Source organism: Salvelinus fontinalis, chromosome 24 (genome assembly GCF_029448725.1).
Source record: "Salvelinus fontinalis isolate EN_2023a chromosome 24, ASM2944872v1, whole genome shotgun sequence".
Lineage (NCBI taxonomy): Eukaryota > Metazoa > Chordata > Actinopteri > Salmoniformes > Salmonidae > Salvelinus > Salvelinus fontinalis.
This window is the reverse complement of record NC_074688.1, coordinates 30165037-30188720: the sequence shown is the minus strand read 5'-3', so window position 1 is coordinate 30188720 and position 23684 is coordinate 30165037. Positions and strand designations below refer to the sequence as shown.

Sequence of the window (23684 nt, the reverse complement as noted above, 5' to 3'; positions counted from 1 at the left end):
AACGTGTGATTGCTAAAAAAATTTTTTTAGTATCATGACATAGTGGGGGAGGGGTCAGAATTACTCAATGATCAGTGCTTGCCATGACAACATGGTCCAGTCTGCCATGCTCTTACTGGTCCAGAGGAAAGTGATGCGATTTAATGCCTATGTCTAGGCATCAGGCACAGTGTGAGTGTGATGGTTGACTACTGGTGGTATGAAAAGACAAATTAAAAAATCCCCCCCCACAAAAAATAGAGCAGAAATGTTCAGATGTATGAAAGGCAGTGACAGATCAAATTAGTGGTTGGAGATTTCTGTATTTTAAAAACAGGGGAGGTTAAAACGCAGACAGAAAATCCTCTGTCCACCCATTAAAATATTCCTAATTATGCTGCTGTGTTTTTCTTGTAGTCACTGCATTTAAACTGCATTTATATGATGGGGAGAAATATGTTATAAAAAGATGTTCTGCGTTTTTGACACAAACATCAACTGTACTAGTTGTTCAGGCTCTGGTCTTGTCCATCTTGATTACTGTCTGGTAATATGGTCAGGTGTGACAAAGACCTACCAAAGTCGCAGCTGGCTCAAAATGCCTTGTCGTTAACTGCACACACAAAACTAACATCAACACATTACATTTACATTTACATTTAAGTCATTTAGCAGACGCTCTTATCCAGAGCGACTTACAAATTGGTGCATTCATCTTATGATATCCAGTGGAACAACCACTTTACAATAGTGCATCTAACTCTTTTAAGGGGGGGGGGGGGGGGGGGTTAGAAGGATTACTTTATCCTATCCTAGGTATTCCTTAAAGAGGTGGGGTTTCAGGTGTCTCCGGAAGGTGGTGATTGACTCCGCTGACCTGGCGTCGTGAGGGAGTTTGTTCCACCATTGGGGTGCCAGAGCAGCGAACAGTTTTGACTGGGTTGAGCGGGAACTGTACTTCCTCAGAGGTAGGGAGGCGAGCAGGCCAGAGGTGGATGAACGCAGTGCCCTTGTTTGGGTGTAGGGCCTGATCAGAGCCTGAAGGTACGGAGGTGCCGTTCCCCTCACAGCTCCGTAGGCAAGCACCATGGTCTTGTAGCGGATGCGAGCTTCAACTGGAAGCCAGTGGAGAGAGCGGAGGAGCGGGGTGACGTGAGAGAACTTGGGAAAGTTGAACACCAGACGGGCTGCGGCGTTCTGGATGAGTTGTAGGGGTTTAATGGCACAGGCAGGGAGCCCAGCCAACAGCGAGTTGCAGTAATCCAGACGGGAGATGACAAGTGCCTGGATTAGGACCTGCGCCGCTTCCTGCGTGAGGCAGGGTCGTACTCTGCGAATGTTGTAGAGCATGAACCTACAGGAACGGGTCACCGCCTTGATGTTAGTTGAGAACGACAGGGTGTTGTCCAGGATCACGCCAAGGTTCTTAGCACTCTGGGAGGAGGACACAATGGAGTTGTCAACCGTGATGGCGAGATCATGGAACGGGCAGTCCTTCCCCGGGAGGAAGAGCAGCTCCGTCTTGCCGAGGTTCAGCTTGAGGTGGTGATCCGTCATCCACACTGATATGTCTGCCAGACATGCAGAGATGCGATTCACCACCTGGTTATCAGAGGGGGGAAAGGAGAAGATTAATTGTGTGTCGTCTGCATAGCAATGATAGGAGAGACCATGTGAGGATATGACAGAGCCAAGTGACTTGGTGTATAGCGAGAATAGGAGAGGGCCTAGAACAGAGCCCTGGGGGACACCAGTGGTGAGAGCACGTGGTGCGGAGACAGATTCTCGCCACGCCACCTGGTAGGAGCGACCTGTCAGGTAGGACGCAATCCAAGCGTGGGCCGCGCCGGAGATGCCCAGCTCGGAGAGGGTGGAGAGGAGGATCTGATGGTTCACAGTATCAAAGGCAGCCGATAGGTCTAGAAGGATGAGAGCAGAGGAGAGAGAGTTAGCTTTAGCAGTGCGGAGCGCCTCCGTGACACAGAGAAGAGCAGTCTCAGTTGAATGACTAGTCTTGAAACCTGACTGATTTGGATCAAGAAGGTCATTCTGAGAGAGATAGCAGGAGAGCTGGCCAAGGACGGCACGTTCAAGAGTTTTGGAGAGAAAAGAAAGAAGGGATACTGGTCTGTAGTTGTTGACATCGGAGGGATCGAGTGTAGGTTTTTTCAGAAGGGGTGCAACTCTCGCTCTCTTGAAGACGGAAGGGACGTAGCCAGCGGTCAAGGATGAGTTGATGAGCGAGGTGAGGTAAGGGAGAAGGTCTCCGGAAATGGTCTGGAGAAGAGAGGAGGGGATAGGGTCAAGCGGGCAGGTTGTTGGGCGGCCGGCCGTCACAAGACGCGAGATTTCATCTGGAGAGAGAGGGGAGAAAGAGGTCAAAGCACAGGGTAGGGCAGTGTGAGCAGAACCAGCGGTGTCGTTTGACTTAGCAAACGAGGATCGGATGTCGTCGACCTTCTTTTCAAAATGGTTGACGAAGTCATCAGCAACACTATGCATGATAGTCTTTCCTGGTTGAGGAAAGATTGACTACTTCTCTTTTTGAGAAATATTTTTATGTTAAAAATGCCTACGTGCTTGTATAATCTATTTACATACATTTTTGTCATTTAGCAGACACTCTTATCCAGAGCAACTTACAGGAGCAATTCGGGTAAGTGCCTTGCTCAAGGGCACATCGGCACATTTTTTACCTAGTCAGCTCAGGGATTCAAACCATTAACTATTCAGTTACTGGCCCAAATCGCTTAACCGCTAGGCTACCTGCATACACTTCAAACAGACATGTCCCACCAGACACGCCACAATGGGTTTCTTCACGTTACCCAAACCAAAATGAATGATTTTGACCAGATTTAATGCGTCACCCAGTTATTTATAGAGTCATGCTATCGCGTAATGCTCTGCCACCATCGGTTACTCAGGCAAAAAGCAAGCTTAATTTAAGAAAAAAAAGATTAAAAAAACATATTGTATCACAGATCCTCTCCTCTTTCTAAAGATCGAATTTAACTGTACTGCATATAGGAATATTAATATGTGTATATATGAATAGTGTCTAAATAGTACTTTGGTTTTCTCTTGGTGTCTTACCAATATATAGCTCTTATTTTAATCCCAATTTTTTTTAGGTAGGGTATTTGCTGCATGTGCAGTAGTCCCAGTCGGTATTAGATAGAACGTCGTGGACCCGTTCGCCTGTGGGGAAAACAACCTGTGGTTACCTATGTTACCCAATTGCCTCACAGCTAAAATGTTTGTTTTTTCAAACAGAATTTTATTGTTGTCTGCTTGTTTTAGAATATTATAAAACTACATTAAAGAAAAGTAAAACAGGTCTAAATATTATTTTTAAATGTTGCCTGCTCTTGAGCGTTCTCTGTACTTAGAAAAACCTAATATTGTAGAGCTTCTCTCATGTCCCTTTTCATGACGGCGCTAGCAGCCACATGAGTGAGTGCTAGTTAGCTCCCGACTGGAACAATAAGCTAGCCAAACCAACAACTCAAACAAACAGACTATACCGCTACAAGTAGTAAGTGGAGTTACAAACTGTGGAGTTACAAACTGACTATTCTAAACAATTTCCCACCAATACGCTTGGGTGGCTAATGCTACTTCCTGACATTGCGTATATTCAGGGTAAACAACAGACTGCTGCAACCTGATTGGCTGAGCCAGTCCAGTATGGTGGTGGAAAAAGGTGATTCATGAAGAAAGTATGCTTATTTTCCCCGTTTTTTTCCACCTTCTCGCCATTAAATCGAGTTAAGGAGGAAATTGACGTCTTTGCTACCTGAATGGAGAATGTTTTATGTACGAACCGGTCCACGGGAATACGAGTGTATAGCAGGCTGCATACATTCCCTTTGGACTGTAAAATGAAGCGACTCAATATCGCCATCTGCTTGCCTTTGGGCTAGACCTTCATCAAGGAGCACAAAGAAATAATTGCATCATTGTATCTTTGTATTCCCTGACGAAGGCCATGCTGCCGAAATGCGTCACTTAAATGAGTTTTTAAATATTTGTTCCATTGAACATGCCATACAAATAAAGGCATTGTAATTACATGAAGAGTGCCTTGTTTCCCCTTTCTTTTTAAAAACATTAATATCTACTAGGAAGAAGAAAAATCATGACCCTACTGAATAAAGTAAGCAAGTGACATGTATAATGCATTATTATTTAGATTAGTGCATTATAATCTGTCCTTGAACAAAGGCCAATACACAATGCGTTAGGCTTGCACATACAATGTTTACCTGAGTGGACTAATTCACCACAGGAACATATTTGGAGCAAATAAGGAATTAGCAGTGGAGTGTGGCCAGGGCTGTACAAGTGTCGGCATTCCCTCTGCTACTGTGATAAACAGATTTCCTCAATCAACACAAAGACTTCCAAGGCTACCAGGAAGCTAGCTGGGGATCTCGTGAATGCAAATAGTTCAAGTCTCTGGGATGCAACTCACTAGGCATGGGCCAGTTTTTTTTACAGTTTGAATTTAAATGTGAATTCCTGGCTATTTTACAGACGTGTATAAAAAGGTGGTTCTGTGTTTTTGGTGGTAACATTCCAGAGAAGAGAATACGTTAGCCAGACCAGTACTGTCTGCAACCCCCTGGAGCAGTTTCTTTCATTACTGCAACACCTCTCCCTAAACACAGACCAGCGTGGGAGGCTAACGCTCCTTCCTTTAACAAACAAACATCTCAAAGAGGCCTCCCTGATGCACCAACATAGGGGAGATGCGGGCCTCAGTATGGATGTGGAAACATTTGCCTACCTGCAACAACCTTCCAAATAAAGACCCTGCCCACTGTTATTTTTGGGGTCATTTGTCTTTGTGGAAAATTACAAAGATGGTCAAGGTAACAGGACATAACCTATGCCCTCAAAAAGCTATATATTTTTTATTTTTACATGGTCTCTTATGAAACTAGAACAACCATATTTACCTGAGTTGGTAAATATATTTATTACTGTATATGCAGATCCAAACCACATGGTACCTTTAGAAATTGTGTTTGTATGGGTTGGAAATTGTCTGGTTTGTTGAATGAAAGACATGACATTATCAATGAATATGGAGAACCACAATGGGTTTACTGAACAGACAAGAGTTGAAATGGAACTGACCAAGGCCCTATTCAGAAACAACACCAAGCTGTCCCCTACCCCCTATTCACTAGTGTAGATGCTAAATTATTGGTCAATTCCACCAAGCCTATCAGAAGACAAGGTGGCGCTACTACCATATTGCTTATATAACTATCTAATTGTTTCAGGTCTACATGAGGGGTCTATGGGCTAGGGGTCCAATACACTAGTGAACTTCACTCAGGTGACCACTAACCTGGTGCCCTATACTCTGGTGACCTATTAGCCTTGGTTCAAGAGGACGTACCCGTAGCTTCGACCATGCCCTCCAGGATGACCACGATCTCAAACTCCTCCTTATCCATCTGTGCCTGGGACAGCTCCCAGAAGGGGCTCTTCTCGTTGATCTCGTGGGAGATTATGAGTGGGGAGACCAGGAAGAGCCGGTCGTCTCCCGTGTCGAAGCCGATGTTGATGTCCGTCTGGTTGAGAGGGATGAACTCCCCCTCCTTGGTCTGCTGTGAGCGGATCAGCTTGGCCCGGATGGAGGCCTCCACGATGTGGGAGTTACGCAGGTCCCCGACTCTGAACATGAGACACAGCTTGTTGTCCCGCACAGAAATCACCGCCTTGTGGGAGAACATGAGCGTCTCGGCACGGTTTTTGGGCTGTGAGATCTTCACAAACATGCAGCCCACCATCATGGCATTGACGATGGAGCCCAGGATGGCCTGTATCAGCAGCAGGATGATGCCCTCAGGGCACTTCTCTGTGATGACGCGGTAGCCATAGCCAATGGTGGTCTCCGTCTCGATGGAGAAGAGGAAGGCCGAAACGAAGCTGTTGAGGTTCTCAACGCAGGGGGTCCAGCCCTCCTCGTCGCTGTGCCACAGGTCCCCTCGGATCAGGGCGATGATGTACCACAGCAGGCCGAAGAACAGCCAGTTGACCACGTACACCAGAGTGAAGATGAAGAGGCTGAAGCGCCAGCGCAGGTCGACCAGGGTGGTGAACAGGTCGCTAAGGTAACGGTAGGTCTCCTGCACGTTACCGTGGTGAACGTTGCACTTGCCGTCTTTCTGCACATAGCGTTGCCGGGGCTTCTTGACAGAGTCGGAGATGAGGTGGGTGCGCTCGGTGGAGATCTGGGTCTCCCGCATGTGTTTGGGAAGCTTTTGCACCTGGAGACACAGAGAGGAAGAGAGACAGTTCCGCTGAGACATTGGTCACAATATCATTGTCTTCAGTAGTTAATGTGTGGAGCCAGGAGTGACCTGTTCAGGAATAACACTGGGTTCTCGTTACAGTCTATCGCTTGAGACCATTGTTTTTCCTGGTCAGGTCAACAGGTCAGCAAAAATGTCTGCCTCTATTCATGTGCAATGTCCTCATATTACCCTTGTTGCTACAATGTGTGAAACGTCCTCATATTACCCTTCTTGCTACAATGTGTGAAATGTCCTCCTATTACCCTTGTTGCTAAAATGTGTGAAATGTCTTCATATGTCTGTGTGAAATGTCTGTGTGGAATTTCCTCATATTACCCTTGTTGCTACAATGTGTGCATTGCAGTGCTGTCACACTGTCATGTTATATGAGAAAATACACATTCTCAACCTTTTAAGTAATTGCTTTGACTTCATCCTCAACCACCTTCAACTGCCACCCTCATTGGGGTACGTGCAATGCCGTCAGGGGTTACGCCAAATAAAAACGTGATTCACATTTAAAAACAGTCCATTTATATTTTCCAACGGGGCTATACATTTGGGTGAGGTTTTTCTCTTGCCTGAGTAGCCTTGTTTCACTGGCAAAAATAAAATTAAACCATCTAGTGTTCAGTGAAATAACATCACAATGTCAAATACAGGTAGCCTAGTCAAATAATTAACATCCAATCACATTAACCATTACTCTCTTGTAGGAATTCCACTAACGGTCCGTATGTAACCAAACGTAGCTGCTGCTCATGTTGGTATCTGTACTGATGGCGCTAAAGAAATGACAGGTAGACATAGAGGAGTAGTAACGCGCATGCAAGCAGTTGCTCTCGACGCCACTTGGGTACACTGCAGCACCCAGCGAGAGGCTCATGCTACCAAGGGAATGCCTGACATTCCTGAATGATCTGAATCTAGGATTACAGGGACTCTCTGAAACTATATTCAATGTGCGGGACAAAATTAAGGCTATGATTAAGAAGTTGGAATGCTTCTCTGTCTACATTAACAAGGACAACACACAGGTCTTTCCATAATTGTATGATTTTTTTGTGCAAATGTACTCAAGCTCACGGACAATGTCAGATGTGATATAGTGAAGCACCTGAGTGAGTTGGGTGTGCAATTACGCAGGTACTTTCCCGAAACGGATGACACAAACAACTGGATTCGTTATCCCTTTCATGCCCTGCCTCCAGTCCACTTACCGATATCTGAACAAGAGAGGATCATCGAAATTGCAACAAGCGGTTCTGTGAAAATGTAATTTAATCAGAAGCCACTGCCAGATTTCTGGATTGGGCTGCGCTCAGAGTATCCTGCCCTGGCAAATTGCGCTGTTAAGACACTGATGCCCTTTGCAACCACGTACCTATGTGAGAGTGGATTCTTGACCCTCACTAGCATGAAAACTAAATACAGGCACAGACTGTATGTGGAAAATGATTTAAGACTGAGACTCTCTCCAATACAACCCAGCATTGTAGAGTTATGTGCATCCTTTCAAGCACACCCTTCTCATTAATCTGTGGTGAGTTATTCACCATTTTCGGTTAGCAAGTAAGGTTTTCTATGTAAGATGGTTAAATAAAGCAAAAGTATTGATTATTATTATATTATTATTTTTGCCCTGGTCTTATAAGAACTCTTTGTCCCTTACCATGAGCCGGGTTGTGGCAAAAACTCACTCATTCTTATGTTTCTTATGGGGTATGCAGCTGGAGGTTGAATGTTTGAAGGGGTACGGGACTATAACAAGTTTGGGAACCGCTGCCCTGGCTAATTGAAATGAAGGGTCCTGATACTGTAGCTGCACTGCTCCCATAACATTGTGTGAGAGAGTGTCTCTCCAAGCACATGGTGCATCATGACTGTGAGAGGGAGAAGAGAGAGAGACCACAAGGGTATGGGGCCTTCATTCCTCATTGTTGGCCCAGCTCCAGACAGGCGATCTGTTTCCACTGCTGCGCCTCTCCTGTACCTCACTCCCTATGGGACACTGGCAGGCCTGGATAGGAACATAGGAGGCTGCTAATCTAGTCTCTTTTTTTTGCAACCTGCATTGAGTATGATTCAGATCCAGCTCCAAAACTGAAAGAATGGCTCCCTATGTTCAATTGGAGGAATTCAAATTAAAGACAGGCCCTTGAAAATACATGCTATAGTCCTGCAAATGATTTAAATATAGATCTGAATAATGTAAGCAGGTTTCCATTGACCCAGGTTTATTCGACAAAAGCAAAACAAAAAGTAATTGTGACACTTAATGGAAACAGCAGATATAGGAGGAATTCTGTAAAGATCTACAACATTTTTATCCATTCGACAGGGGTCGAGCAATAAACTTTATATATTGCGACAAATTATGATGGAAAAGGGTTTTTTCGATTAAATGCTTGCCCAATAATTTTGAAGGTACACAGTCCATGTGATGTCAACACGTAACGATGAAGCCCCACTCCACATTTAATTTGAAATGCCTACTGCCTGTTAAATCTATCTTTGTAGGATCCTTGTCCTGACTTTCAAAAATGGCTTATTTGCTTTGACTTTTGTGGTTGGCTGAATGCAAGTTTCACCATCCAATTATTTCACATCTACAGGTGTGCAAGTTTCACCATGGCACGGACCGTGGCGATACGTTGACACGAGAATTATTAGAATATGGTAAATTAGTCAATTCTTGCATTCCATCCATGCTGGTTTTTATGGGCTACCTGAGACATGAAACGGATAGGTGGGAGGGCATACAGCCTGTCACCAATTTATTAATCGGCAATTTGTCTAAATAGGTAATGGAAATACATCAACCACTTCATTTTTAATCAACACTGTAGATTCTTTTTAGCTGTGACGTCATTTCGGCCAGCTGTTTTTGTTGACACAAGATAGTTAAATGGAAACGCACCATAGCAGACAATTGTCAAACCTATTTTCTTTGAACATTTTGTAAATGTCGACAAAAAAAATCACTGGACAAGTTAATGGAAACATAGCTACTGTTTGAAATTCTAGCTAGGGACTCTTAATTGTAGTTCTATAAACACACGCACATTAGGAAAGTATTCCATGTACCAGATGTTGCTTTATTATATTATATAGTAATGAAAGTTTTGACAGTGAAGTGAAAGACAACACCCATTGACCAATACAGCAATTAGTCACTCAATGACATTGGGATCCTGTGACGTGTGTTTGGGAGAAAGCAGGGGTTACTTGAAAATGTAATGTCTTCATTTAATTTGAGCCATTTTTCTACAGCAGGAAAATAATCATTTAGCAACAGGAAATGTGAATTATCATGTGGATTAGAATGGACATTTTTGTAGGGGTTGCTACATTTTTTGTAAATTTCAAAGTGGAAATTACAAACTTCAGAATATTTTTTAAACCTTGAATACACTACACATTTTACATTTCCTGCATTGCAAGTTATCCTCCAACAGGGTGAACAAATTAAGATCCTACATCTGTACCTGTACAGTCCTAAATCAAAGACAATGGACCTATTTGTTTCCATTTGAGAGTGTTAAAGAAATTCCTAATTGAGTGATTGATGAAGCCATCACAGACAGTGCTACAGTAGTGCAGCCAGCCCAGAGTCAATGACGTCCCCAGGGCGGATACTCCATAAACAAATTAATTAGCAGTTGCTGTGTGCTGGTGTTTTTCCACAATTGGTTTGCCTCACCACACTCAGGAAGAATAAATTAAATCGCCTCTGGAATAAAGACAAATAACCTGGACTATTTCACCATCCATTATCAGGACATGTGAGTCATTTTCTCACAATCATCCTCTCTTTCCTTCTCCATGGTAGTGGGCTGAACCATCCATCCTCTTCCGCAGAGACAGTCAGGTACACACATGATCACCCTTCTAATAGGAAACTCATGATCCACAATGTTTCCCCCTCGTCCCCTTATATTTTCCCCTTACACCAGACACTTCCATCTTTCACCACCCCCTCTTTCTTTCCCTCTTCCTCGCTCTCTCTCTACCTCCCAGCAGTTTCACACAGGACAATTGGGGGAGGGAGAGGAATGTGTGTGTGTATGGAAAACATGTTCTTACTGCTGTGGGTGTGACTCCTATCTCCATGTCGTGATCCATGTGGACTTGAGAATCTCCTGCCATCCTCAGGTGGAGCTCAACACCTGTGGGGAGAGAGGGAGATGGAGATTCAACAAGCTGGGAATATCCAATGAATTCAGCATTTCACTTTCATTAATGCACAGAATTATGCATCAATCAAATCTCAACAATAGATTGTTTTTCACAATATATCCCTTAAGATCAATCAGGAAAAATCAAGGGTCAGGAAAAATTCTGCATAGTCAATACTGCATTGACTGATAACCCTGCCAAAAAATAGTTTTCTACACATATCATGTCAATCACTTTAACGAAATCAATACTACTATGCCAGTCATCTGTTTGAATAGGAACCACTACTAACAGTGAGCCTGAATCTTAACAATGCATGCTCAGGTCTCCATTTTCATGTCAAATCTAGGCTAAAACAGTATATTCCAACAATCATACTATTATTCCATTAAGAATGCAAATCCAGTACATTACTTCATTCATTACTTCGTGCTACAGTAGGTGATATGTGAGGACAGTGAAGTCAGTAGTGAGGACATTAAAACAGAGCCTCAGTTCATCATAATATGACAGACATTTTTCACCAACACAGAATGCTAATGTGTGGAGTAACTCTGGACTCACATGAGAAATGGGACTCACTCTGTTAGCTAATTTGTAATCTCTGAATGAAGCAGTCTCAGCTGTCAGTAGCTACCATGTTCAACCTTTGTTATCCCCCCGAGGAGGAGAGGAGGAGAACACATCAGTGCCAGTACGCTGCCTGGGCTGAACACCAACCCAACTGTTAAAAGCCCTGATGCTGCACGGACAAGCTGACCACTACTTGAATCACAATAATCACCAGCCTGGACCCTTCACAATCTGTTCACAGCAGATTTTTATGTCTTAATTTCTTTGTTTAAACTTCCCATGTGCCTACAATAATAACTCTTTCGCTTTTTTTGAAGTAACACCATGACATGTGATTTGATGTAGTTTCGAAGACTTCTTTTCGAACAGTAAATGTGGTTTCTTTGTTGTTGTTTTAGGTCTATTGGTGTAATACATTGATCTAGTGACAGACTGCAGTATCTGTGCTCTGATTTTAATGTGCTAGAAATTGTATTTTTAAACATCAATTGCATACTCAAACTGACAGAGGGGGAAAAAATTATGAATAATATTTTTTGGCAATAGGATTAAATAACACATACGGGACGTCAGCACTACAGATATGAGAGTGGGAGAGGGCAAGTCGATAGGGACTAATTTTAGCTGCAATTTCACAACACCATTTCAGTTATATAAAAGTGTAATGACTGATAGGGTCACTGGTGTTTAAAAATAATCCAATAGAGTGACAGAGAGTATGAACTATGTGTTCCATAATCACCAACCAGCAGAGGTGTGGACCCAAGGCACATGACTTGGACTCGAGTGAGACTCGAGTCACAAATTTGATGACTTGAGACTCGACTTGATAGAAAATAGAATTTGAGACTTGACTCGGACTTGGAGCCTCAAGACTTGGGACTCGACTTTAACTGCCTAGAAGGCCAGCATCCTGGATTCGTCTCTTCACTGTTGACGTTGAGACTGGTGTTTTGCGGGTACTATTTAATGAAGCTGCAAGTTGAGGACTTGTGAGGCATCTAGGGTCACATGTGCCAAATACAACAAGTGTAGACTTTACCGTGAAATGCTTACTTACAAGCCCTTAACCAACAGTGCAGTTCAAGAAGAAGAAAATATTTACCAAGTAGGCTAAAATAAAAAGTAATAATAAAAAAGAACACAATAAGAATAACAATAATGAGGCTATATACAGGGGGCACCAGTACCGAGTCAGTGTGCAGCAGTATGAGTAGCAGCAGTGTACACGAGGGGGGGTCAATGTAAATTGTCCAGTGGCAATTTATATTAATTGTTCAGCAGTCTGATGGCTTGGGGGTAGAAGCTGTTGAGGAGCCTTTTGGTCCTAGACTTGGCGCTCCGGTACCGCTTGCCGTGCGGTAGCAGATTAAACAGTCTATAACTTGGGTAACTGGAGTCTCTGACAATTTTATTGGCTTTCCTCTGACACTGCCTCTTAAATAGGTCCTGGATGGCAGGAAGCTTGGCCCCAGTGATGTACTGGGCCGTTCGCACTACCCTCTGTCGCGCCTTACGGTCAGATGACGAGCAGTTGCCATACCTGGCGGTGATTCAACCAGTCAGGATGCTCTCGATGGTGCAGCTGTAGAAACTTTTGAGGATCTGGGGGCCCATGACAAATCTTTTCATTCTCCTGAGGGGGAAAAGGTTTTGTCGTGCCCTCTCCACGACTGTCTTGGTATGTTTGGACCATGATGGTTCGTTGGTGATGTGGGCACCAAGGAACTTGAAACTCTCGACCCGCAGCCCCGTCAATGTTAATGGGGGCCTGTTCGGCCCGCCTTTTCCTGTAGTCCACAATCATCTCTTTTGTCTTACTCACATTGAGGGAGAGGTTGTTGTCCTGACAACACACTGCCAGTTCTCTGACCTCCTCCCTATAGGCCGTCTCATCGTTGTCGGTGATCAGGCCTACCACTGTTGTGTCGTCAGCAAACTTAATGATGGTGTTGGAGTCGTGTTTGGCCACGCAGTCGTGGGTGAACAGGGAGTACAGGAGGGGACTAAGTACATACCCCTGAGGTGTTAAGGATCAGCGTGGCAGATGTATTGTTGCCTACTCTTACCAGCTTGGGGCGGCCCGTCAGGAAGTCCAGGATCCAGTTGCAGAGGGAGGTGTTTAGTCCCAGAGTCCTTAGCTTAGTGATGAGCTTCATGGGCACTATGGTGTTGAACGCTGAGCTGTAGTTGATGAACAGCATTCTCACATAGGTGTTTCTTTTGTCCAGGTGAGAAAGGGCGGTGTGGAGTGTGATTGAGATTGCGTCATCTGTGGATCTGTTGGGGCGCTTTGCGAATTGGAGTGGGTCTAGGGTGTCCGGGAGGATGCGGTTGATGTGAGCCATGACCAGCCTTTCAAAGCACTTCATGGCTACCGACGTGAGTGCCATGGGTCTGTAATCAATTAGGAAGGTTACCTTCGCTTCCTTGGGCACAGGGACTATGGTGGTCTGCTTGAAACATGCAGGTATTACAGACTCGGTCAGGGAGAGGTTGAAAATGTCAGTGAAGACACTTGACAGTTGGTCCGTGCATGCTTTGAGTACACGTCCTAGTAATCCGTCTGGCCCAGCAGCTTTATGAATGTTGACCTGTTTAAATGTTTTGTTCACATAGGCTACTGGGAGCGTTATCACACAGTCATTCAGAACAGCTGGTGCGCTCATGCATGCTTCAGTGTTGCTTGCCTTGATTCGAGCATAAAAAGGTATTTAGCTCGTCTGTTAGGCTCGTGTCACTGGGCAGCTCATGTCTGGGTTTCCCTTTGTAGTCCGTAATAGTTTTCAAGCCCTGCCACATCCGACGAGCGTCAGAGTCGGTGTAGTAGGATTCAATCTTAATCATGTATTGACGCTTTGCTTGTTTGATGGTTCGTCTGAGGGCGTAGCTGGATTTCTTATAAGCGTCCAGATTAGTCTCCCGCTCCTTGAAAGTGGCAGCTCAGCCTTTAGTTCGATTCGGATGTTTTCTGTAATCCATGGCTTCTGGTTGGGATATGTACGCACAGTCACTGTGGAGACTACGTCGTCGATGCACTTATTGATGAAGCCAATGACTGAGGTGGTGTATTCCTCAGTCATATGAATCCCAAAACATATTCCAGTCTGTGCTAGCAAAACAGTCCTGTAGTGTAGCTTCCGCGTCATCTGACCAGCTCTGTATTGAGCGAGCCACTTGTACTTCCTGCTTTAGTTTTTTATTGAATTCAGGAATCAGGAGGATATGATTGTGGTCAGATTTGCCAAATGGAGGGTGGGGGAGAGCTTTTTATGTATCTCTGTGTGTGGAGTAAATGTGGTCTAGGATTTCTTTCCCCCTGGTTGCACATGTGACATGCTGGTAAACATTTGGTAAAACTGATTTAAGTTTGCCTGCATTGAAGTCCCCGGCCATTAGGAGCGCCATTTCTGGGTGAGCATTTTCTTATGGCCTTATAGAGTTGGTTGAGAGCAGTCTTGGTGACAGCTTCGCTTTGTGGTGGTAAATAGACGGCTACGAATAATATAGATGAGAACTCTCTTGGTAGATAGTGTGGTTGACAACTTATCTTAAGGTACTCTACCTCAGGCTAGCAATACCTTGAGACTTCTTTAATATTAGACATCGCACACCAGCTGTTATTGACAAAAAGACACACACCCTCACCCCTTGTCTTACCAGAGGTAGTGTCTCTGTTCTGCCGGTGCATGGAAAATTCTACCAGCTCTATATTTTCCTTTTCTTCGTTCAGCCACATCTCAGTGAAACATAGGATGTTACAGTTTTTAATGTTTAGTTGGTAGGATAATCTTAATAATAGGTCATCAATTTTATTTTCTAACGATTGCACGTTAGCAAGGAGGATGGAGTTGGGAGTTTACTCGCTCGCCTCCGACTTCTCAGAAGGATTCCCAATCTGCGTCCCCTTTTCCAGCGTCTTTTCTTAACGGAAAAGGCGTGGATCTGGGCCTGTTCCAGTGAAAGCAGGATATACTTCTCGTCGGACTTGTTAAAGGAAAAAGTTTCTTCCAGTCCGTGGTAAGTGATCGATTTTCTGATGTCCAGAAGTTATTTTCGGTCATAAGAGACGGTAGCAGCAACATTATGCACACAATAAGTTAAAACATTCTCAAGGTTTGGGTGGTTACTGGGTACATGTCTAAAGACAGCTGTAACATCTCACTGCTTTCAGTATTGTGGGATGAAGAAATATTCTGGTGAATTAATAACAGTATTTGTGAGGAAGAAAAGGGCTACCCAGTTGACAAGCATTCTTCGGGCAGGCAGCCCTCCAAAGTGATAGTGTTTGGTGCAGACAGACCATGCTTTCCATCTGATCCTGCAACCTCCTGTGCACAGGTAGTTAGGCTGTATGATTCTTCTTGCTTAGAGAAGTGACGGCATGATATCCCTACTTGATATTGGCTGCTAACATGAATCACTTTCAGCTCAAATGCAGGTGTAAAAAAATTGTTTATTTCTGTATCTTGAGTTTTGAAAATGCATTGCCATTTCTGGCTGTATTGACAGACTACATTTGCGCAGCCATTGTGTGCGCAATGCTCGTAAGCTTTGAACCACTGCTTTTTTGGGAATGGGGGTCAAAAACTTTGAGAATCACTGAGCTAGCCGACAGATTTCTGATTTGCTATACAGCTATAGGATCGGGTGCAACACAAACATCAAATTGTAAGGAGAGCATTGCCATAAATAAATATGCAGCTACAAAATATTTGTGATCAAGAATATCAACTGTTTACTTTGCAAACTCACCAGCAATGGAGCCTCAAGCAACAATTACTAGCATAGTCAAAACTTGACTATGCTAGTAATTACTAGTATGTCAAAATTGCTTGAAATGCATCATTTACTTATGAAGCTTGCATTTGGAATTTGTTGTTAAAATGAATTATTACATAATCAAAATATGTTGTAGACAAAATAATGAAAAGTGCTGTCTGGTAGCCTCAATAAATAGACAACTCATTGCATGTATAGCTTATTTCTTATACTTGAGACTTGACTTGAAAAAACGTATGATTAGAATCGACTTGCTCTTAGAATGCACAACTTGGACTTGACTCGAGATTCGACCCATTCTACTTGGGACTCGACTAGAGTCTCAAACCTTGTGACTCGAATAATAGTGTCTTAATTCCACCTCTGCCAATCAGAAAGCAATCACCAGATTGCTTCTACCTGAGAATAACAACACCATCTGATTTGTCTCTGTCGTCATGCTCTAACATTGCTCCATTTTGATCAGTGATAGATGCAAGGCAAGGCATCATGGAGAGAAAATGCAAAGCGGGGTGGAGGAGCGATGGCCCACGTCACACATGAGATCCACACAGGAATACAGTGTTGACATTGACGGATCTAAAGCAAAGGGCAGAGCGACGTGACAGGCATTTGAGACAGACAGACAGGAATACAAGACACACAAGGCCCAGAATAGTGAATGCGTTATAGTGTCGCCAGGTCCTGCTTTCCAAGTCAGTTTAGGCTTTCATGCATTAAACATCTCTCCAGTGACTGGTGAACCCAGGACCTGTGTGCATACTCTGCCTGTGTTTGATTGCTGCTCTGCTCTCACTGCAGACTCACCAGCGGTTGTGCAAACACAGATTCCAGATCAGCGTTTTATCTTTAAGAGGGTAACTTTGGGTGAATTGGGTTTAGGCTCTGATAGAGTGAGTGCTCATCTGTTGGTGGCGGAGAAGTAAACCTGCAATTGCTCTCTCTCTCTCTCTCTCTCTCTCTCTCTCTCTCTCTCTCTCTCTCTCTCTCTCTCTCTCTCTCTCTCTCTCTCTCTCTCTCTCTCTCTCTCTCTCTCCTCTCTCTCTCTCTCTCTCTCTCTCTCTCTCTCTCTCTCTCTCTCTCTCTCTCTCTCTCTCTCTCTCTCTCTCTCTCTCTCTCTCTCCTCTCTCTCTCCTCTCTCTCTCTCTCTCTCTCTCTCTCTCTCTCTCTCTCTCTCTCTCTCTCTCTCTCTCTCTCTCTCTCTCTCATAATGTTTCCACCTGTACACATTATGTTTTTTGAGGACAGTCCATGTCTTTGTTTGAGTTACACAAACAGCTATTGCAAGGTTTAATTATCTTCATTAGAGGCTCTTTAAAATGTAGTCGATGTCAGCCCACTGTGCAGTTTGGAAATGTGAGGGCTAGTTGTGAGGAGTTAGGTGGCCAGGACAAGGCTAGTATCAATATTAAATACTGCTCCAATAACACGGCCGTCGGCCAACAGAGTTAAACTGGCCTCTGGAGGACCATAATAATGAGGCTTTAGATTAGCCACTAGTCATTACTCTGCCTGAGAAGACACAAAACTTGATCAACAAGATAACTGGGTTTGGAGCACTTCATTTTCTCGATTATCTTACATCATTTGAAGGTAATCAAAGCTCTTTAAAAGGGGACTCAAACAAGCACATTTCCTGCCTGAAAATATCCATGAGACGTGCATGTTTTGCAAATGGTTTCAAGCTAGATCTGTGAACAAGCTACAGTATACCACAGTACTGTGCATTCTGCAGAGAATGATGAGTGCAGTGAGAGACTGCTAATTCTGCAGTAACACTTTGGTTTACAATACAAATTATGCTATTTGGGGGCACTGATCCATATATTCTGAGGTCATACAGAAGCTTTCTATTTTCCACAGAAAATTCAATTCTGAGGAGTCATCAAAACAAAGCATAGGTCTGACAGAGGGGAGAAAAGAGAGAGAGAGCTGAGTCATCAATAATATCTGCACTGGGAGGATCTGCACAATCAGTGCAGAAGATAGATATCTTATCTAGTGGAATAAGTTGTTCCAATGTCTCTGTCATTTCTGTAGCCCAGCATTGGGAGCCTACTGGAACTTCCCCTCCCCTCCCCTGCTCCTCTCTCCCCCTCCCTGCTTCTTCTTCCCAGAGCCAACTCTCAGCAGCAGCGTCATGGTTACTAGGCTCTCATTCATGAGTTAGTCACAGGCTAATGCCTCAATCACACTGAGAGCATCATTGCGCAAAATGGTAGGCAGCATAATCTTGATATGTGTGCAACAAAAGTTCAACATTCCACTTCTGCTACCATTTCTGTCAAGCCGTCTACGCATACAGTTTGATGCATACGTTTGATAATTCCAGCGTATGCACCACACAGAACACACTGCAACTGCCTCTGCAACGCAATGCTATCAGGCAAGCAAAGTGTTCCATTGGAAATTAATGTATTTCTGGTGTGCCAAAATGTACGGACACTGTGTGATCGAGGCATAAGACAAGTGGCTCACAGTGCTGCGCTTCATCCCTATCTTTGCTCACTTATGACACTTTGAGGTCGGTCAGGGCAAATTACTAAAAATATCTCCAAAGCCTGTGAATGCCAGCAAGCTTGGCTTCAGGCCCAGATTCCTTTTTCCCCTCCTCGTGGCTGATAGCCGGTCTTGAGCGTATACAGTCTAGTACTTGTATCATCTCTCACGGATCACCTTCTCCTGAGCAATTGACACCGCCTCAGCTAGACGTCCTGCCCACACTGGAGACTATTAGTCTAATGAACTGACAACGGACCAAAAAACTAAACACCACACAGCCACAGCCAGGAATAACTGCTGCTTGCTCGAATCTCGTCCTCTCGCGCCCCTGTGCTAAGGGTACGTGTATTTATAAAAGTGATGCCCCAGACTCCCCAACACTGTTGAGTGATGCTGGATGGACTGAGCACCAGGCCAAGCCAACAACACCCAGTCCACTGGACCAGAGCAGTCCTGTAGGACATGAATGTGATAGGAGAGGAGGATGGGGTTAAAGAAGAGGACAGGAGCTCCAACACCATGTCCCGCATTTATCAGGTGGCTTGTCAGCCTCTTATTGTGATTTACGGCCCAGAGCCCACATTCACAGGAGTGAGAGAGTGAGGGATGGATGGACAAGAGGAGGTAGAAAGCAGGAGAGGAAGAGAGGAGGGGGTGCTGAGCGCATGCAGAAAGAGCCAAAGGTTACACAGACCTAATTAGAATTCTTGCGGCACCTCGCACTGTCCCTGCACCAGTCCTTTGAGGAGGCCGCTCCTTCTCACTACCGCATACCATATCAGAACATCCATGGTGTCACTCAATAAGCCTTGAGCCCGTTATGCTGAACATATGTCTCTTTCCCTGTGTTAATGGGCTGTGACCGAGGGAAACTTCTCACCCTGGGTGATGGATGCTCACACTGGGCCCCATAGATAGATGTGTACGCAAAGGAAAAGCCGTCTGGAGATGGTTAAGTCAACAAGTTGTTAACTTATTTCACCTTAATGATAGCAAGGGTTCTAATTATGATTCTCCAGGAGACACCACTACTGGTTCAAATTATAGAACAAATAATACATGAATATTGTCATATGAAAGGGTTCTACTAACCTAACATTGTTTTAAGACGGTCATACCATGGATCATTTAACTATTTGAATTCGAATTTTTGGATTTAAAATGTTTTATTTTAAAAACATTTATATTGGCCTTTTCTACTGTAGCCCATAGAAACACATTGAATAACACATTCATAAATGGCAAAAAAAGGCTAGACAAAAATAAATAATGAGGAATAAGGTTTTGAAGTGTCTGTCATATATCTAGGTGATATAAGAAAGCTCAGGAAATATTTTAGTTTTTTGGACACATATTTAAACTCTTTTTTTTTGTTGGCACAAAACTCCCTCCGTACTTCCATACATTTGTATAGGTTACCTTCAGACGAGTCTGTGACACTTGTGGGGGTCGTGGAGCAAAACAGAGAACACCATCATGTTTGTGAGAGTCTACAGACGTTTTTGTGAGAAGACTGATTTTTGCGATGTCTACTGGTCTGACAAACAGGACTGTAGCTCTGCAACTTTCCACCACAGATGAGAAAGGACGACATAGGCGGATGCGGTGGATTGAGAGGCAGCCCATATAAACCCCCAGATATCTCTAGCTTAAACTGACGGATTTGATGGGGATAATTGTATTATGTTAATTCGATTGATGCACGGGCTATAAAGTCATGAATAAATTTCTGAAGTAAATAATAATAATATGGTCATGAGGCAGATGGTTTTAGCCAAGGTAACTTAAGGTGAACACATACTGAGAAAGGACTGATGCACCAGTCTGACCCTAAGAGAGATAAGGTTCAACTAACTTGACCTGCATGTTAACTAGCTGGCCACAAGGAACAGTATCATGAGATCTCCTCTAGAATGTCTTTATCAGAGTTAAAGAGCAACTGCCCCTAAAATCCAACTTCACGTTTGGAAAACAGCCGACTGTATGTGGCATCGAAATGAGTCCGAAACATTTGTTTTACTATCAAAACGTATTACAAAGTGCAAATGGGATAATTTGGGTCATAAATTCAGTCTCATCCAAAATTACACAATGGATATGTTCAAATTACAATAGCTCCAAATTTCAACAACTTAAAAAGCTCCAACTATAATTTCTAGAAATGAACATACAGATGTTGAAAGCATTTAATGAGAGCTTAAAAGACGTGTACCATGAAAATACTGTCTCATTTACAGAAAATACTGTGTCATTTATTGACAAGATCGACCCAGAGATAGGATATCCAAAGTCAAACCAATTTTGCTACTGTTTCACAACAGCCAGGTGAAGCCAATTGGCTAAATAATTTGGCTAACTCTTCCCACCGGCAAACACACAGGAGTCACCCAGATCAAACGACACCACGAAACCAACTAACTTTTGAATTCAGTCATGGCCTCTAGCATTTCTTAACAAACCAAATCTGAAACGGGGCCAAATCAGGAAGTTCAGCCGCCCTTTAACAATGGAGCTCCAGTCCGTACGAGCTGCAGCATCTTAATCCCCATAATGCCCTTCAAGATAAAGCACATCACTGCTTTTACAAGGAGCTCTGTCTCTAAAACCTCAATGTCATCCCACATTGTTCTCCAGTCGGTGACACTGGACAAATTAGAGCATGCCCAATTATTACTCTCCTCCCACTTCCACCTCCACCTCGGTAACGGCCAATTAACCTGGACAAGAAATGCTCTCCCATTCTGCCTAGCTGAGTGGCTTTACAGGGCCGCAGTAGCCTTCTTTTCAAATCATACAGACACAGTTTCCATAGCACTTAATACAAAGAATTGTTCACGCTTGGCTAAGCTCCTGACACAGATGCATTGCTGCAATACAGGCGGGGATGGGCTGCTTTTTATCACAGCCATGCCTACCACCTTATCCAGAAACCTGGCTTTCACAAAATAAATTGACACAATTAATTATTCACACACACAGTAATCTCATCTCAATGTCTCATTAGATTTGGGCTAGCGTTCTGGGCTGAATCGAACCTCAGTCCACAACATGAGAGAGACTGGGTTGGTTTCAGTGGTTGACTGAGGTGATGCACAGAGGCTGGCTGATAATGATGGCTTTCCAAAAGGAGTTACAGCATAACTCTAATGCAGTTTACAAGGTCAAAGGTCCATCCATCAAAATCACTTACGGTGCTTCAACTTTCACCCCGTGCAACAATCAAACAGCCGTCCAGGCTGCACCGTTTCATCAACAGTTCATGTCATATTGAAGTGATACCTATACCAATGGACTGGTTACACACACACATAAACACACACAAACTTAATCAAAAGGTTAAAAAGGTGAGCATAGAATAAAATATGTGCTATATACTACTGTTCTGCACCATCCTTCTCCTATAGCATTTGCCTGTTAGCCCTACCTTTACACTGCTCAATGGGAAATGTTAGAAAAAATAATGATCACATACTGAACACTTTTAAACCACCTCTGCATTCCCTGCTGAGAACATTCCCGGGAACATTGCGTAGGAAAAACATGCCCGTTGGACATGGCCACAGACCCCATTGTCAAGAAAGTTTTACAGGGACAACTAAAGATATTTTGTGCAGAGTGCACTCAACCAGGATAGCCTATAAGAGCAGACAATAGCACATCACAGCCCTGAAACCAGCTTCTCTAATCCCCGGCTCAGCGAGTGCTCCAACGGAATCAATGCAAATGATTTGCTCTAAATTCTTGACTAGTCTCCGATATTCCAGCGAAAAGCTACTGCAAACAGATAATGGCCTCTCTCTCTCGCTCTCTCTCTCTCTGTCTCTCTCTATCCCTCTCTCACCACCTTCTTTCATTGAATGTGTGGAATCGGAAACACAACACAACGATGTGCTGTCACCCCCTGTAGTAAACCCCCACACTGTTGGCTGCTGCACTCGTTAAAAATCCTGCATTCCACAATAGGTGAATTAAAGCATCCTCTCGCATCAGGCAACTAGGCAGTAGCCTCAGCAGCATCTCACATTGGTCTGACAGGGCTGGAAACCCATTGTTTTTTGATTACCTAGCTCTCAGAATGAGGGCAAACAAATGCACTGTAGTGACATTAGTGATATAGAACACAAGCAGGCTGTGATGGGAAAGAGGTCGCAGGCAGTGCAGGCTGGAGGTATCTGAGGTATCTCTCTCTTAGGGAGCATAGCAACCATACTATATGGTTTTAATTCACGTACACACTTTGATCTGACACGCGGCTAAATGGATGATGGCGAGGTGATGAATTACGGAAGGTAATGACAGCATGGCATCGCATTCAAAGGCAGATCGAACGGCTCAGCTGCAGCCCAAGGGTACCCTATAACCACAGCGTTAGGCTATACTTTCTCTCCCTCCTTCTCTCTCTGCTCCGGTCGTGTCTCCCTACATTTTCTCAGTCTAACATGAGTCTTACCTTTAGGTGGCCACAGGAGCAGCTGGCAGGCTCCCGTCGAGGCATTTTACGGCTGCTACTCTCCCATGGACTCCCCTCTCCTTCCCTTGCTTTGTTCAGCAGCACTTCTGCCTCCCAGCTCTTCTCTTTTCCTTTTCACCGCTCTAGTCCTATGTGCTTGAGTGTGTGTTTCCTCCCCCGACCACCCCCTCACCCTCTTGCCCTTCTCTTACTTCCACGCAGAGATCTTTTCTCTTAGGATTTATCCTTTACGTGTGTGTGCCTGTGCCACATGGCACGTTTCACTCTGCAGGCAAAGAGGAATGAGCTGGGAAGAGAAAAACACTGTGAGAGGCAGAGAGTAGGGAGGTACCTAGTCAGTTGTCCAACTGAATGTATTCAACTGAAATGTGTCTTGCGCATTTAACCCAACTCCTCTGAATCAGAGAGGTGTGGGGGGCTGCCTTAATCAAAATCCACGGCGCCCAGAGAACAGTTGGTTAACTGCTTTGCTCAGGGGCAGAATGACAGATTTTTACCATGTCAGCTCGGGGATTGGATCTGATTACTGGCCCAATACTCTAGCCACTTGCCGCTCAGTGAGTATAGGGAGAGAGAAAGGGAGTATAGGGAGAGTGAGGTAGAGAGAGAGAGAGTGAGGTAGAGAGAGAGAGAGTGAGGTAGAGAGAGTGAGGTAGAGAGAGAGAGAGAGTGAGGTAGAGAGAGAGAGTGAGGTAGAGAGAGAGTGAGAGAGAGAGAGAGAGAGAGAGAGAGAGAGAGAGAGAGAGAGAGAGAGAGATAGAGAGAGAGAGAGAGAGAGAGAGAGAGAGAGAGAGAGAGAGAGAGAGAGAGAGAGAGAGAGAGAGAGAGAGAGAGAGAGAGAGGAAATTAGCCAGCAATATTCAATAAAAAAACAGCCCAATAAA

At 44.1% G+C, this 23684-nt stretch overlaps 1 protein-coding gene across 1 annotated transcript in view; it reads right to left on the bottom strand.

Moving 5' to 3' along the window:
* LOC129822275 (G protein-activated inward rectifier potassium channel 4-like) overlaps nucleotides 1–23255 on the bottom strand; it is a 39782-nt gene extending 16527 nt beyond the window's left edge. Inside the window, exons 1-3 of the mRNA XM_055880414.1 lie at nucleotides 22780–23255; nucleotides 10380–10462; nucleotides 5393–6266 (exon numbers count right to left, since the gene is read on the bottom strand). Of these exons, the coding sequence (XP_055736389.1) occupies nucleotides 5393–6266; nucleotides 10380–10442 (937 nt within the window). The 5' untranslated portion in view covers nucleotides 10443–10462; nucleotides 22780–23255. The remainder of the gene's footprint in view (nucleotides 1–5392; nucleotides 6267–10379; nucleotides 10463–22779) is intronic.
* Between the last annotated feature and the right edge of the window lie 429 nt (nucleotides 23256–23684).